The sequence below is a fragment of the Marmota monax genome, unplaced genomic scaffold, assembly GCF_021218885.2.
Source record: "Marmota monax isolate L192 unplaced genomic scaffold, Marmota_monax_Labrador192_F-V1.1 WCK01_AAM20220418_F8-fsc00016, whole genome shotgun sequence".
In the NCBI taxonomy this organism is placed as follows: Eukaryota; Metazoa; Chordata; class Mammalia; order Rodentia; family Sciuridae; genus Marmota; species Marmota monax.
The window spans coordinates 2,427,405-2,445,311 of NW_026695209.1; the positions used below are offsets into that span (position 1 = coordinate 2,427,405).

General features: G+C 37.1%; 1 protein-coding gene across 1 annotated transcript in view; it reads left to right on the forward strand.

Annotated features, from left to right (window-relative positions):
- The window catches only part of Adamts5 (ADAM metallopeptidase with thrombospondin type 1 motif 5), a 47,775-nt gene that overhangs the window by 18,907 nt on the left and 10,961 nt on the right, over positions 1–17,907 (forward strand). The window contains exons 4-8 of the mRNA XM_046430489.2: positions 4,871–5,038; positions 13,017–13,300; positions 14,639–14,822; positions 15,195–15,370; positions 17,184–17,359. Of these exons, the coding sequence (XP_046286445.1) occupies positions 4,871–5,038; positions 13,017–13,300; positions 14,639–14,822; positions 15,195–15,370; positions 17,184–17,359 (988 nt within the window). The remainder of the gene's footprint in view (positions 1–4,870; positions 5,039–13,016; positions 13,301–14,638; positions 14,823–15,194; positions 15,371–17,183; positions 17,360–17,907) is intronic.

The following is a 17,907-nucleotide window of genomic DNA, read 5'->3' on the forward strand; positions in this document are numbered from 1 at the left end:
ATCATCCAATTGTTAGAGCTCATGGATGCTTTCTTCAGTTCTAGATTCTGATCCTGTTTGAACTGTTGACTCACATTTTAATCCCTGGCCAAACCTTCTTGTACCTCCATAATCCCAGCTGGAAAATTAGGTAAAATAAAAACATGACCTCATTAAGAAACAGATGCTTCATCTGAGCACTTCTTTCCCAAGTAAACACATTACAGAGCTTCTGGTAACTTTTTTTAGGATGTGGTTCTGTGTCCCCTTGACCATTGGTCAGTTTAGGATCAGGAGACAGGAGTTTGAAATTTAGTTTAATTCGCAGACCAAAGTTCAGAAAAACAAGCAGTTTCCTTCCTGAGGTTAATAGTGTAAGTCAGCCATAACTGTACAGCAATACCTAAGTTGAATAGGAAGCCTGCCTACCAGTTTCCCTTAATGTGTCCTGACTCCTCCACTTGTTATCACTGATTTTCCAACAGTGAATTCATTGATAAATTTAAAGAGACTCGATGTTCTTTAAATCTCTCTTGGGAATTCAAAAATGAAATTTATTTAACAAAATACATAACCTATGTACCAATTTAAAAAGAAGATTGTCACACTGGAAGAATACTCAAATGACCAATTGTTTGCTATTTCTACAAGAACAATATAACTGAGAATTGATACTAGGGGCTTTGCTTTGACATAATGCACCATTAAACTTATTTCATTAGTATAATTCAGGAAAAAAAAAAAAAAAACCTCTTTCTTGATCTTATTTTGTGGGGTGGGTACTTATTAGCACGGCTTTTGTATGTATTAAGAAGAGATGGATATTTCCTAACAAATTATACCTTGACTTTTGCTGGTGACTTCAAACATCAAAATTTATTTTGAAGTGTGGGAACACCTCACATTTTTCCCAAAACATCTCTTGAGTCTCTCAGAAAATACTCATGGATTAGATAGTTGTATTATTCTGGAAATTTCACTCTGGCTTCAATCTGTCACTCCCTCCCCAATTTATTTTGAGACCATTATCAAGTGAATATACTATATTAGACTGTTTAGCCTTTCATTACCTCAGAATATCAGGTGAGAAGTTTCCAATTACATCAAGAATTAAGGATTCTCTACAAAAGATAGCATTGTAAACAGAATTGCCCAAGCAAACTTCTTTTCGATGTTTTGCATGTCTGCTAATTACAAATGGCTCTAAATACAAATACTGTTTCTTCCCCAAAACAATACTTTGTGATATTTAGCTGAAGCCGCAACAGTGAATGGCTGCCTCTAAATCTCCCTCCACCTTTTCTCTCACTAGTTTTCACTCCTTGTTTTACTGAAAGAGCTTTCTCAAAGATCTTTTTTAGCTCCCAGTTCTCCCCACTCTTCTGTTCCTACTTTGTGACTCTGGAGAAGGAAATAACTTCATCTCTTCAAGGGCATGAATTGCCTTTCTCTGAGTTTCTTGATTCCATTCCTATGTCCCTTCCACCAACCTTGCTGCTGTGTATTTCTCTAAAAGCTCACTGTGAAATACAACGTAATGAAAACAACAAACTCCTTTAGTGTTTTAAACGCTTTCTCCAACACTTCTTCAGATGCTCCAGGAGCTGTTTCAGCCTCTGCGGCATGAATGTCTTAAGTCCCATCTGTGGGTGATGCTGCTGGGGCCTGCCTATTTCAGAAATCCTTCATCTCCAGTCCACACCATTCATTATGAACAATCCCATAAATGATTTATGAGCAAATTTCTCCCTGAAAAGGCAGATGTCTGAGACACTTAAGTCCATCCTGTATGATAAGTCTAAATTTTGATTCACCTTTGCGACTGTTTGAAATACACAGTTGTCAGCTGTGATGTTATATTTTAATTTCCTAGAGTCCAGATTTCCTGTATTAGTAAGCATCAGGGTCATAGTGTGAACTCTCATGTAAGCTTCCTTTTAAAGTATCTTCATGCTAGTATATGGATCTTGTCATTTCAGGGTTCAAGGATATTGGAAAATTTAAGACTGACATTAGACATCTTAGCAAAACTGACTCATATTTTTAAAATTCTACTCCATTTGCTGTTCACATCCTTTAGTATGTGTGTCACATCTTTCCTGAAGAGCATCCAAGCATTCCTCACATTGATCTTCCTTTTCAATTTCCATCCAGCTCCTGAGGGGAAGTCACATGGGTCTCTCACTGTGACCTGGTTCCAGCCACTCTGGAACTCACTGCCTGTTTCAGGGGTGCTCACATGTTCTTCCCATTGCCTGTGACTCTCCCTGCTCTAGAGAGAGTCTGCCTCTCCCAGCCAGCTCATGGGCTTACCCCATGGAGAGCAGAAGGCTCATTTGCTCTTTCAGTTAACCCCCACGCAGTCCATTTCTGCCTGACTCTGGGGATCTTAGAAAATTCACATCTCTTTTCAGCTTTAGAGGAGTGTGGAGCTAAGATTTGTTCATGATCAGCATGGCAATCTTCTCTGGTACAATTTCTTAGATGTAACTTTAGTGGCAATTGAGTTACTGGTAATTGAAATGGAGAAAACTATGTTATATGCATTCATGAATATGTCAGAATGAACTCCATTCTTATGTATAACTATGATGCCTTAAAATTAATAAATAAAAAGATTCTATGGATTAACTAGTAAATTTGGGTAGCAAAGAGAAAATATCACAATATGATGCCACATAGCATGTCAAATGATCCATTAAATTATGCCATCTTAAAAGTAAGATGCCTTGCTGAAATAGTTAAAATGTTTTACGTTTATATGCCTTGCCCCTCTACATGAAAGAAAAAACCAAGGTACTTTCCCAGCCCCTCAAAGTGAATTTGATGTTGGCCATACGGCCTGTATTTTAAATCAGAAATCTAAAATCTAGCCTCCAAATGAAGTGAAAATCCCTTGATGCAGTAATAAAACTGCATATGGAAAGTGCTATTTATATCAATTTGAAGGAAAAGGCTGTTACTCCATTTAATGCATATGGATATTATGAAATAGAATGCAAAAATCACATTTTTCAAAATAGAAAATCTGGATTCAAATATATATTGTATTACAGAGGTTACTTTGGGCCACTTTTCCTTTTTTCTCTTATGTACCAGATCAAAAAGTTAAATATAAAATTTTTCCACACAACTCCCACAGTGCAAGCTGATAAAGCTTCTACCTTGAAAAAGTTCAGGATCTGTGCAATGGATTCTCAATGAGTGTTTGTTTGACAAAATGACTTCCAGTAATTTTAAGGAAGATTCTGTTTTTCTGTGGTCTGTGATCCTAAAAAATCTTAACACACTACTCAAAAATTAGATGGTCCCTCCTAATCTGCCTTTGCACGTTATCCAGGACATACTTTATAATGTCTGATGCACATTCATGCTTTTGTCCAAACAAACTGAGCATAACAGTGGGAGGGTTTTCCAGAGAGACCTTGCTAGCCTCATAAATACTGTTGAAGTCAATTACCAAATAAATAGCATAAATATGTGGCGACTTGGAAGGTCACCGAGCCCTAGTCACTTAATTTCAGCCACAACAGCAGTCAGCTGCTCAGTGAACAATTTTATTATGAGGTGTCAGTGATTTAACAAGTTGGCCAAAAGTAGTCGGAATGCAGCATGAAAGATTTCCTCTCTGTTGAGTTTGACCGTGCATGCTGGACTCCTGATAGAATGGCCCAAGTTTCTGTACTTGGCACTCAGGAACCAAAGGAAAATGAAGGAATCAATTTGCTCTATTATATTCTACATGCTTTTCAGTGGGTTTTATATGATTCTACAAAGCTTTGCTAAAAACACTGATAGGGTAATTTGTTGCCTACTTTTTAGAGTTTCTGCAAACTGCTAGAACTGCTTACCTGAGGTTTTCTTTTTTAAGTAGCCTTTTAGATATATTGGGGAATGTCAATTTATCCTTAGACTGCTTGAAAATTGGTATTAGGTAATAAAAAGTAATTTACTCAGATTATAGGAATGTGGTGATGTACTGTGTGTAATGGTATCTGACTAACAGAATGGAGATAGTGTGGGCTGGGATTACAGAGAGCCTGGTTGGGAGATTTAAGCACAAGTACCACCTGGCTGATCAATCACACCCCAGTATCTATTTGCTTTGCAGTCTCGAACACTCCATCAAGGGCATCTTGATCTTTCAAACATTTCTTAAATGGAGATGAATATACTTTCAAAATAAGCCATTTATTTGTGAGACTAGTAATCAGTCACAGCTCCCTAAATAACAAAAAGAAATGAAGGTATGAAGTAAGCTTACATTTTCATGGAACCTAAAAGCTACTCATTTTCCCTCTCTGTCTTTGCCTCTCTGGTACAACTCACATAAATACTTATGTACATGACCAAGAAAATAAATCTCTGACATTCAAGAACCATCTCTCAAGGGTCTGCAACTTGCATGGCATTAAGTTAAATGCAAAGGTTTCAACAGAGAATTGGGGACAGATGCACTTTGATCTCATGGGGCTTAGGGTTGATCAGAGAAGGCAGAAAATTAGACAATCAAAATAATATGTGGTGAGGGCTATGACATAATCCCACAGTTGCCTCGCAAATTCTAGATTCTAAATAAGGCTTTGTTTCTATGTGTCTTTGAGCATATGTGAGCCAGATGAATTATGGGAATATCCATTCTCAAATTTTTCAGTTTTCTTCCAAATGTTCACCCCAAGTAATGGTTCCACTAACTATATGCAGCTTTTATTTCTCTAGAGTACAGTCTTTGGGTGAGAAAGAAATTAAAATGAACTAATTTATAATTGGGGAACAAAAAAAATCAAGTGTCAGCATAATTGTCAGGGAGAAATAGAAATGCAAAACCACTCATCATTGGCACTTCCTTTATTCTTTCCCACATTTGTGCCTTCTCTGTTCTCTCCCTTAGGACATCTACTTGGCCTCTCCCATGACGATTCCAAATTCTGTGAAGAGAACTTTGGTTCCACAGAAGATAAGCGCTTAATGTCTTCCATCCTAACCAGCATTGATGCATCCAAGCCCTGGTCCAAATGTACCTCAGCCACCATCACAGAATTCCTGGATGACGGCCATGGTATGTATCCTTCAGGACAACAGAGGCTCAACGGAAGAAAGCTGGGATTCTTAGGCACTTTACTTTATTGCTTTCCCATAATGTTCATTTTGGTTGTTTAGACAGTGTCAAAATAGGAGCAAGGAAATTGATTGTCTGTTGGTGTGTAATGCCAGCATCCCTGGTGGCTTTATAGCTATGGTATTTTTGCTTTTGAATTGTAAAGTTCAAAAGAGAAACCGTGTGGGAGACCACACAGAATGCCTAGCGGGTGCCCTGAAAGCCTGGCTTTTATTCCCTCTCTCACCACTGGCTTCCTGTGAAAACTTTGGCAGACATCTTGGTTTGCCTGCTATTAATACGACTCTCAGAATTATTTGTTACATGCCTATTACAGGGGTGTGGTTTAGGTGTAGGTGACAGTTCTACCGGATTCTCTTTATGGCAACATAAAACCCGCAAAGGAAGCGCTCTAGATTTTCATTGACTGGAAGAATTTGATTTCATTCTGACAGCAGATTCCCCTGAAAGTAGAATAAAAACTGCAGAACAGAAACAGAAAAAGGAATCTAAATGATGGGAAAGCACTTTAAAACTTCAAAAGAAAGTCTTTGACTTTATCCTTTAGAGACAGTTCAAGAACATAGTACACTTTATTAAATCTTTAAGACTAGGATTAGAGCTGTAAATTATATAGAAATAGAGGAAGTTATAATTTTTAGAAATAATAAATCCTAGCCCCGAAATAATCTCTGAAACAAGCTGTTGCAAATTTTCTCACATCCTTTATTACTTAAAATTAATAGGAAATCAGGAGGGTGGACACATGAGCATCAAGGAGAGATCTTCAGATATCATATATTTCACTTCACATCATCTACTAAAAAGGACATATTCTTCATTTTTGCCCTTTTAAAATCCATCTCTTTCTAAAATTGGTGCTTAAATCAAATATCATAATAATTTTTCATAAAGTTACCTTATGGTGTATGGTTCAGCATCTGTGATGATGGCCTTTCCCAGATCCACAAAGTTTATAACTTATTATATTTGTAATTTCTTAAGAGTGTTAGGCATCTTGAACTTTGGCCACACAGTGTCAAAATGAGGATAATTAAATTCATTTCAGACAGAAAGAACTTAAGCCACACAGTTCTTTGATATTATGTAGCCAGAATTTGCTCATTTATTCCTTCCTGTTACATCACTGATAAACTCTGAAGCCTTTTGCTACTTGCTGCTGTTTACATTATCTATCCCTAAAACTAACCTGAGTCCAGCTTGGTGTAAAATTCCTCTCAATACAAAATAAATGTTGTTTGTTAGTGAAAGGTCAGCCTGATAACTTACAAACTTCAGACTAGACTAGAAAACAATATATTAGGCTTTTCCTTTAGACTAATAATAAAATGAACATTTATGTTTTACTCATTAACAATGCTGGTTAGATGCTGATAAAGTCCTAAAATAAATGTTTACCTAATCTTTTATCTACATGGATCAAGTCAATATGATAAAGTCTGTCTTCAGTGGAACCTTAACACTTCACCCCTAATATTACTTTTGCTGTTTTATTTTTTTCCTGAGAATGAAATAACATTAATATCTAATTTCAGAATCACACTTTGTACATTCCAAAAGGTTGAGCTAAACCTTGACTCATTAAATGAATGGATTTAGTTGCTAAGGCAGCAAATACTTATGGCTAAAATGGGACCAATTTTTTTTTTCCTGAACAAGTATTAGGTCAACTAATTACAATGCTGTGCAGAATTTTGTTCCGTAGTGCCATAATTTTGGAATGATTCGTGTATTTCATATTTTGAAAATCATGATCTTATTTTCTGTGCAGTAAATAGGCTTTCAGCACTGTCTTCAACTTTTAACATTATTTCTGTATTTAAAGAAGTTCATACTCTGAATTTTAACAGTTGTACAACAAATTTACATTTTTTTAATCTCTGCTTCTGTTCAAAAGGACTCTTGATAGAGAATGAGAACATAATTTTAGTAGACATAGATCTTCTTCAATTGTACTGATTAAAATTTCTGAATTTTCCAGATGTATATTAAATAAACATATTCAGTTATTAGAATTCTTTGAGCAGAAAATTCTCAGTTTATGTATTGACTTTTTTCATCAAACTTAGATTCTCTTATTTTTGAATACATTGTTTTGGTTAGGCAGTGTTTTATTCTAGCCAAAACAAAGAATTCTATTTTATGAATCACATATAACGATTAAAGTAATTTCAGAACAATGAAAAATAAAAGAGAGTAGTGTGGAACAGTGGCTAACCTAAATTATGTCTCATTTCTTCTAAAAATAGCATACACATAATTGAAGCTCGTACACTATAGTACTGTTATTTAATTGTGAATTCAGATTAGTTTAATTAACTTTTTAATTGGGACCCTCTAAACTGATTTAAATCATTTGAAGTGCAAAAGCAGCCACAGGAATTAAGAAACTCAATTTCTAGATGATTGAGGTTCTGACATTTGAACTAAGGCACTTAGGAGCAAACCAAGGAGAATGTCAAAGCTCAAGGAAGGAAGAAAAATGAACGTATATTTTGTCTAAAGATCAAAAGACTTTAGGATCCTTGTCACAAAACCTTTCACTTTATCCTAGGAAGCTATGCAGGCTTCCAGTCAGATGCCTGTTATTCATATTTTACACTTTTACTGTTTTTCTGCTCTAATTTTCTAGGACATTAACAATGTTAAGCAATAAAATAGTTGTGGGGGATGGGGAAGAGTTCAGATAGGTAAACTGAGGGCAAGAAGTAGCACTGTTTAACAATAAAAAAGAAACAAAAACTGTAAAATATAGCCCAAAACCATAAAATGTCCAGTGGTCTGACACCATTTTCCAAAAGGTCAAAAGTGCTACCACATTAGAATTATCCCTAAAGTTACCTCTATATTTTGGCATGATGTAATAAATTCAGAAAAAGAATGATTTTTCAGTTATTGAGGAAGGCTAAATGGTAAAACTAGTATAAAGACTGAAAAGCAATTGTTATTTTTTTAAGTAGGTAATTCTCAATTATACAAAATGTGTGTAATTGTGTCTGTGTGTATGTGTGTTGCTGAGGATTGAACCAAGGACCTCATATATGTGAGGTTAAAACTTTATCACTGAGCCACATCTCCAGACCCAAAATGTGCATAATTTTTGATGGTATCTTGGTATCTAAAGATTACTTTATCTGGAACAACCATCCTATATAATATCTTATCCTTCCCTTCCCACCTCCAAAAGAGCTGGAGACATGAGAAACTAAATTCGAAGCACTTGATTTATTTTACAATTATTAGCTATAAGTGGCTGGACATTTGTAGCACTCAACCACTGCCAAACCTAAATTCATTAGCACTGAGTGTTTCCTGATTTAGATCCAACAAGAAATATGCAGCAATTAATTTATGGTTGAGAAGCCAATGTGCACACTCAAAAGTAGCTGTCTCTGGAGATTGGTGATTCAGAAAGGAGTAGCCATGTCCCCTGGTACTCCTCTATGCCTGGCCAAGAGACTTGCAGAAGTCCTGAGTGTTTATACCCATTAGTTCTAGGCAAGCTGGCCGGGAGTGTGCTCTTCTAAAATAAAGGTAAGCACTGCCAGAGAAATTGTGCAGTGAAAGCAGGTTATTGAATTTCCTCTCTCCAATGCTTAATAACCTTGAGGCCAAAAAAGATAGCTGTGTTTGCTGTATCTCCGAGTCCACAGTGCCAGATGATGAGAAAGGCCACCACCCAGGTAGGGACAGCTCAAGATCACCCGCAACACAGGCTGCTAAGAAGAATCTGCAGACATCCTTAAAATATTAACATGTAGCTTATTTTAAGAGCAAAGTTTATAGTCCCTCACTGAACATTGAACTTTAGATAGAAAAAAATGGTTTTGGAAAACCAGGTCTCTGAATCCTTTGCCAATTTTACAGCTTATCTGATTATATAATTTAGCATAAGAGCTCAACATTCAGTTTTTAAGGTAGTCTTAGTAAAATTCAAAGTCACTATGGTTGTACCTTGATTTTCACAATAAATGTTCTTTAAAAGGAAATGCAAATAAGACATCTAAGGCAATGGTGACCTATATTTTTCAAAAGCTTTGCTTCCCCCTTTAGATTGAGGAGTTTTCAATCTTATTTCCTTGCCATTCCATCTGCTGAGTGTGCACCTTATGCCTCTAACAGCTTCTCAAACAGACTTTAGAGTTACTTTAGGTCAGTGCCCTTTGTTCTTTTCTCAATGCCCTTGTTCCGTTATCTGCCTCTATCTCCCAAATGACTCATGGAATAGCAGGCAAATGCACCCATTTCTCTTTTAATGTCACACATTTCAGCTAAGACCTGAAAGAAAAAGCACAAAGACACAGAGATGAAGTAGGAAGCAATGAGACAGCATATGAAGTCCTGTTGGGCCTCTTTGGATGCTTCAGTGGGGACAATGATTTCTTCTATGCTATGGCTATTTGGGGGTCAATTCTTAATTTTATGCCTGAGTATTGAAAGGATGGAAAGATTGAAATAACTGAAGTGCTAGAATTACAGAAGGAAAGTGAAAATATAAAGAACAGCAACGTTCATCTGATAATTCCCATGCAACATTTATATGAAAAATGAATAGTGCTAGAGGTTAGGTATGTAAAACCAGAGATCACCTGGAGGGAAGGACTATCTTCCACCCCATCAGTGGCCAGATGGAAACAACCACATTCTTTCTGTTGTCTATCTCAAATCACCTTATTTCACTTTTTTATCTTTTGCCTTATTTTAAACATTTAATTCACCATGGACAGTAAAAATTTATGAAATAGGCACATATTTCTATCAACTTTGTTTTATAAACTATCCATTTTACATACACAATATGTTAAAGCTAAGAAAAGAATGAAAGAAGAGAGGGAGGCAGGAACAAAGAAGCAACTTGGCAGTTTGTGGACAAACAACAACAACAACATCAACAACAACAACAACAAAAACAGTAACTGTTGGTAGCAAAGCCCAGATAGAATTTCAGACTAGGATAAATTTATGAAATAGATATGAAAAAATGACTGAGAATAAAAGATTAAGAGGAAGTCAGTAGATAGGGTGCCTATAGAAGTCAATGAAATGATACTGAAAAATTGATCAGTTTCCTTTTCCCCTCAACTATGCATTTTGAAAAGTGAAAAATGTGTATCTAATCCAGTATTAATTAAATTTTAAACATTTTATACCATGAGATTAAGAATCAGGCTGTATAATGACTTTGTTGTTGTTCCCTGGAATGGGTCTGCCATTTAGTAGAGATGTCCATACTATTTGATTGCAGAAGGACATACATCAACTTTTAAAAAGGACATCTATAGACTGTATAACTCAGAGTATGCAGAAATGGTACAGTAACATATTCTAAGACAGAGAACATGGTGGTAATAAGTTAGCTATGTCGATCACTTGATAAAAAGAATTTTTTTTTTATTTTCAAAGGTTATCTCCACACAACCTCTAAGGAAAACGATATACCTATTTCTTAATAGCAAAGCAAATGTGTTCTTGGTTTTCAAATTTTATAATTTCTGAATTAAGTGTCATGAAGAGAACCCACATCTTGAAGTCTCCTTGTTGTTGGCTGATTTCAAATAGTTTTCCCTCTATCCATCTCTTCACTCATTATCAGCTGATGAGGTAGAGTCAGTGTCAGTGACTTTGCAACCATAGTGAGTTTGCGACTCATTTTGCCTCCAGATAAGTAAAGTAGACCCGTGCCACATGCATTCACACCTGGTAAAGACTTCCCAGATAATATTTAGTTACTCAGTCCCAAGATCTGTGCTTTTGAGTAAAAATTTTTAAAAGTTTCTTAAGACAGCACTTTTGAGGAATTGGAAAGCGTTCTTGCTGATTCAGATTTGTTGACAGTCTTCTAACATCAGCAGTCTGCTAAGCCATTCTGGTTTCCACAGCGTGCTTTTTCCATCTAGCAATGAAGATAACGCTCTCCGCGGAGTTCTGAAGTGCCTCATCTTGGTCCTGTAAACAGAGCTTAGTGAGGTTTTCCTGTCATTCTTTCCTATTGACTTGATGTGGATGTTTTCCTTTCAACTTGATGTTTTTCCCACACATTCTCTTTGGCAGGCCTTTTACTTTTAATGCTTTTTCTGGGTTCCCTTCAGAAGCTTTACCTCTTCAAACACCCTGGCTCAGAAGTTAAATGGGAACTTCGCTCTTTATTCATTTTCATATAATGCCTCCATCACAGATGGACAAATTCTAAGGTATTCACTTTGAAGAAACCTGAGTGTCGCTGTAAAAACATTTGCAGAACACTTAAGAGGGGTTACTTCTCAATAAAAAATAAGGATTTGAATTTGTTGAATCAAAAGAATAATACATCTAAAAGGTTGACAGATACGTTGGACAGAGAACTATCTATCTTTGTTTCCTATTTTTCTGGTCTACCTTTGTATCTGTGTTTGCCAATTTTACCTTTAGACTGTTACAGTGAGGAGAGACACATTTTTTCATAGTGAATTAGGGAGAGGTTAACTGCCTTGGCCAACAGCACTCACCTTGTTAGTGTTTCACCAGCCTTAGAGGGTAGACCAGGTGTTTGTCCCGTTAGCTTAGCTGCCCTTCAGTAGCAACATTAGACAGCTCTCCACATGCTTGCAGAAGACAAAGTGGCATGCAATGAGAAGGGCAGATTCTAGGCATAAGACCCTAATTTAAGTTTTGTGGCCTTGGGTAAATTATCTGCCTCTTATGATCCTCAGTTCTCTTGTCTATAAAGTAAGCAAAATTAATGAAACTGCCTCATAGTGTTCTTGTGAGGATTAAATAAGTTATTACATGTAGATAACTGAGAACAGTGTGTGGAACAAATGTTCGTTATTGTTTTTATTGCCTTTATCATCAGTGTATAAATCTAAAATTAAGTAAAAAAAAGAATATAGAAATAGATGGGCAGTATGCATGCATGTATGACAAAAGAAGATAAACAGAGTAAAGCTCACTGGGCAGGGATTCTCAGGGAAGCATTTTGGGGGGAGAAAGCCCTGTTTCACCTGTGGATCTGCTTCATCTGTGTCCCACCTTCTGTAGACTCTCACCTCACCCCTGTTTGCCTGTGGCCACCCTGATCCCTAATATTTGCAGTAAGACACTAGTGTGGTTTCGACAGATATACTCCAAACACCCAACAGATACCTGTTCTCAAAAGAGTAGATACCAAAGAAAGAAAAAGAAGAGTCAGAAGGCTGGTCTAGTCCTAAATTGTCAAAAATTGTTTCTTTTCTTCTCTCATCACTCCTTTATTCTATGAATCTTGAAAGAATTTCATTCAAATTTCATCAGTCTGAAAGGAACACTACTTTTTTAGTCTCTTTCATTTTATTGGGAGAACTTAAGGGGTAGATGTGGGTCATTTTTTTTCCATATTCTTGATTGTAAGTATGCTTTCTAGAACATTCTAGGTACTAAGCAAATGCTTGTTCAGTGAGTGCTACAATAAATGAGGCACGAACTTGACTATAATGGAACTAGTGGAAAGGAGACATGGGATAAACACATAGGGATAAGGTAAGTGAGAAATAGATATGGGATGTAAATAGAATGCCAAGGATGAATTCTGTTTCTCCGAGTTGTGGAGGATTTATTGTTGCTATTAAGTATGCTATCAGATTTCCTCGAGGTCCATCCTAATTTTCTCTTCTTTTGGTGTTTCAGCACAACGGATATTTTCAAACTATTTCAAATAATTTCGTGTACTTATATGCTGCCAGCCCCACCTCCATTACAGGCATTCCATTACATGCATCACCCACGAAGGGTGATAGAGGGCACTGCTGAGTCCCACCCTTGCGGCTTGCAGAGTCCCTTTTCCATGGAGATTGTGGGTGCACAGTGCTTTGGCCTTATCTGGAGCCTTTAATTGTTAGATCTCCCCTTTTAGCGATGTGAAACCTAAACTTATTACGGAGGTCAATTTCCGTCGTTCTTTTAGGTAACTGTTTGCTAGACATACCACGCAAGCAAATCCAGGGCCCTGAGGAACTCCCAGGACAGACCTACGATGCCACCCAGCAGTGCAACCTGACATTCGGCCCCGAGTACTCAGTGTGTCCTGGCATGGATGTCTGTGCCCGCCTGTGGTGTGCCGTGGTGCGCCAGGGCCAGATGGTGTGTCTGACCAAGAAGCTGCCGGCTGTGGAAGGGACACCCTGTGGGAAGGGGAGAATCTGCCTGCAGGGCAAGTGTGTGGACAAAACCAAGAAAAAATACTATTCAGTAAGTGGCCACCCAAATCCCTGAGACCTCGCATGAGATGTGTATGGGTACTGTCATAGAAGGCTTCTTGGTTAAAAGATTCTTCCTTTCTGATCTATATAAGTTTCATTTTTTGCCTCATTAATCAAACACTGGAGAATATCTGACAATAGGTATTTCTTTAGGAATTTTAGCCATTCACATGTAAATAAATGACCAAGTATCTGTCAAATTGAGACCCCAAGCAGGGCCCCAGAACTCATCTTTTGGAAGCTCACTTTTAAACTCTTCTTGCTAAGATTCCAGATACATTTATTTAAATTTAGTAAGTAAATAGTAGCAGAGTCAATGCCATGGTCCTTATACGTATTTGGCAAGCTCCAAACGGTCATTTTTCTTCCGTTGATAGCAAGTTCATCTAACTTTAGGGATTGCGGTAACCTCTGGCTGCTCTGGGGAAATAGGTTTGCACTAAATGCACAGTCCCAGCTTCAGGTCACAGACTGCCTCCTTAATCTTCAAGGCCAGATCATGCTGAGTGTTCACTCTCACTTGGAAGATTTTGCCAAGTCCCAGAAGAATGCTGCTTTGTATTTATCAACTGTGTTTCTACAGGCTGTCACATAGAAAACATTTGTAGAATGGGTTCCTAGTCTTTAACACTGTCAGATACCCCAACACAGGCAGCCAGAGGTAGTTCTGCGCACATTCCCTGGACAAAATAATGTGAAATATTTTTCCTTTCTGAATCTTTCAGCTTCATCCCACAATGTTTCCAGGGGACTGGACCTAGGTTGTCATTACAGAGCTCTTCCTTCCCTATGGGTACATGACAGATCAGAGTCTGTCACAGACAGAATGCATGATATCATCAGAGGAACCCTAGAGCTTCAGAGCTAAAGAGGGAGAAAGACAAGGACTTGCAATCACAATTGAACAATGCCGGGCCTCCTGCAAAGCTATCAACATTGTGCACTTTATCAAAGACCAGAGATCAGCATGTACAGAAAGAGAACATGGTCCAGTGGTTACCAACAGAGTTGTACAATATCAGAAAGCATAATTTAAAATGTCTCATAGAAAACAGAAGACGCTCTTTGTGGTATCTTAGTATTTAGTAGGATGCATTAGATCCTCTGGCACTGGCTGTAAAGGCTGGGAAAGATGAATTGCTTAGAATTGGAAATGTGTTGCAATTCCAAAGCACGATCATGTTCAATTTGATGAAAATGTAACTGTCATGAGGTTTCCACTGTCTCATTGTATGCAAGTGATTTCTAAAGTACCTTTTGAATGTTTTCCTCCTGAGTTTAAAAAAAAAAAAAGAAAAGAAAGAAAAGCTTCTCTTTTTTATTTCAGACATCAAGCCATGGCAACTGGGGGTCCTGGGGACCCTGGGGCCAGTGTTCTCGCTCATGTGGGGGAGGAGTACAGTTTGCCTATCGCCACTGCAACAATCCTGCACCCAGAAACAGTGGCCGCTACTGCACAGGGAAAAGAGCCATCTACCGCTCCTGCAGTGTGTTGCCCTGCCCACCTAATGGTATGTTACTCTGCCTCAGTAACTACCCTGTGCCACAAGTGTTTGAACTCTAACAGAAATAAACAGGAGAAACTAGGGAAATAACATTTATTTTAGGCTGCACAGTTCCACTAGTATGCAAATCAATAACAAATATGTGAGTGATTTTAAATTATTTGTATAAACAAGTTAGTGTATTCAGGGAACTGGAAGATAATGATCCTACAGACAGAAGTGGAAGACAATGATATAAAATCTTTCAGAGTGGATGCATAAAGAAGCTCTGTGATAAAGTTAGCATCATCTCCTTAAAATTAATTATTTAAATGCACAAGATTAATATGTAAGACTCAGAACAGGTCAAGTGTTAAAGTAACATGTTTTGTTTCCTAGGTAAATCTTTTCGTCATGAGCAATGTGAGGCCAAAAACGGCTACCAGTCTGATGCAAAAGGAGTCAAAACATTTGTAGAATGGGTTCCCAAATATGCAGGCGTCCTGCCAGCAGACGTGTGCAAACTGACCTGCAGAGCCAAGGGCACTGGCTACTACGTGGTCTTTTCTCCAAAGGTAACTACACACTGGCTGTGCAGATGCAGGAGGTGTACTTGGTGCAAATTGTTTGGTAGAATGAAGGCTGTAATGTAAATAGTCATTATTTTGGGGGTGGTTTGAATTTTGGAGATTTTTATTTTCACCTCTATAATTTTTATATTTTCAAACTTTATATAATGAATAAAAACTATTTTTCAACAGAATAAGTAAATGTTTTAAAAGCAATTTTTGGAAATTATCAATCACTGTCAGGGCAAGCTAAGTATGACCTTAACTTCAAAGTAGCCATGAAAACAACTAGTATTTCTTAGGCACATTTGCAAAAGAGAATATAAAGCAAGCGACTTTTCTATTTTTCTGTCATTTGCTTAAAAATTCTTCTGCTGAGTCAGGAAGATAGGCATCAACATCATTGTCTCTGACCCAAGGTTTTGACTAAGTCTTGGATCCTTAATGTGAATCAAGTGTCCTTCAAGTTATATATAAGTTAAGTTTGTGGACATCTCTTATTTTTCCAAGATGAACATATCTGCTTAGGAAATATACTTCAGGCTTTTCTCTTTTTTTACTATTATGCAGCAACTATTAAATATTGTTTATCTATTTTGCAAAGAGTTGCTACATTTAATAATACTTCTGAAACTGGCCTTCAGAAATGTACATTATTGAAAACTAAGCTAATGTTCAATTTATGTGGCTTCTTTGAAAAATATATTTCATTTAATATGAAATAATACATTTCATTTAAAAAATAATATAGAGTTAGGTGGGGTGACACACACCTGTAATCCCAGTTACTTGGCAGGCTGAGGCAGGAGGACTCCAAGTTTGAGACCAGCCTCAGCAATTTAACAAGTCCCTAAGCAATTTAGCAAGACCCTGTCTCAAAATAAAAAATAAAAAGGGCAGGGAATGTTGCTCAGTAGTAAAGCACCCCTCCATTCAAACCCAAGTACCAATAAATAATTAGCACAGAGAAATAAAAACAAAAACATAACCTTGAAATAGCACTATATAGAGAACCATTGATCTATATAAGTATATTCTACTTCAATTTATATTCATGCACACCTTCACTCACATTCAGACATAAATATGAAAAGAGTTTTGTCTATATACAAACAATAAATGCAAGTTTATATATGAGCATATATAGATGTTTCTGGTATTATATATACTCACATACATAAGCCACAGTTTATATGCATATGGTTTTTTAACTAGCTTTTTAATGGCAGTTTATACTAACTCCTTTATTCAAAATATATTCATTCTCTTTCAGTAGTATTTTTGTGACTTCCTCATATTTTATTTTCCACATTAACGTATTTATCTTTACTTCAGTGCACAATGGGGAATGCTTTTCAGCCAATCACATGGGTTTGAATAAGTTTAGATTTTCAAATGTGCTACCCTAAGAATAGTTATGCAATAAAGAAGAATCTCTGTGTCCTTAAGGCTGCTTATATTCAGTTCTCTACAGGCATGATAGTTCCACACAATAGATGAAAAAAAAAAGTTTCAATCAATATAAAAACCAGATGATACTGTAGGAACATGTTATTCATACCAAAATAGAGATAAGTACCTAGGATGGCCTAGCACATTAAGTTGAGAAAAGGTGTCAGATCTTCTTACTGCTAATATAGCAAGGATGTTTCAGTCATAAATCCCTGAAAACTAAGTGGTTGTTTGATTTTTGATTGCTGGTTTATTTTTCAATATATGACTTATTCCAATCAAACGTAAATGAGAACTTGCTAGTTTACCAAAGGAATCAAATAGCAATGCACCCATGTTCCCACTCTTGCTGTGTCTGTCTTTTCAGGTGACCGATGGGACTGAGTGCAGGCCCTACAGCAATTCCGTCTGCGTGCGCGGGAAGTGTGTGCGCACGGGCTGTGACGGCATCATTGGCTCAAAACTGCAGTATGACAAGTGCGGGGTGTGCGGAGGAGACAACTCCAGTTGTACAAAGGTTATTGGGACCTTCAATAAGAAAAGGTAATACGATAGAATGCTTGCCCTTACGTGAGTTGAACAAAGCTTTAGACACTTGCAAAATTGATACAGGGGACTCACATTACCTCATAAGCTGTTTTTAGGGGAAGTCTGACATGGCTGTAGGAACACATTAGGAATGTGAGAAGGGAAGGAGAGGAGATGAATAAAGCCCTGATAACTCAGGAGAAACTCCCCGTGCCTCTGGAGAAAGATGGATGGCCACAGCTGTAGGGGTCAAGAGGACAGCACCCAGCTACCGTGATATTGTGCAGATCTGTTACCCTAAAACATAGTTGATGAAAGGATGCCTGGTTTCTATTTTAACTAATTTTTTTTTAACAAAGCAGTTTTTGCTAGCCCGAGTTTTTGTTGAGAAAGCATGTCTTCTTGCAAACTGTAAGTTAATGGAAGCGGTGTGGATACCAATCCTGGTTTATAATGAATATTCTGGTTTATATCTATTCTAAAGAAAATTCATAAAACAATGTCTCCTGCATCTTTAATTGCACTTTAAATATGTAAGTGTATAAATTACCTATTTCTGGCAT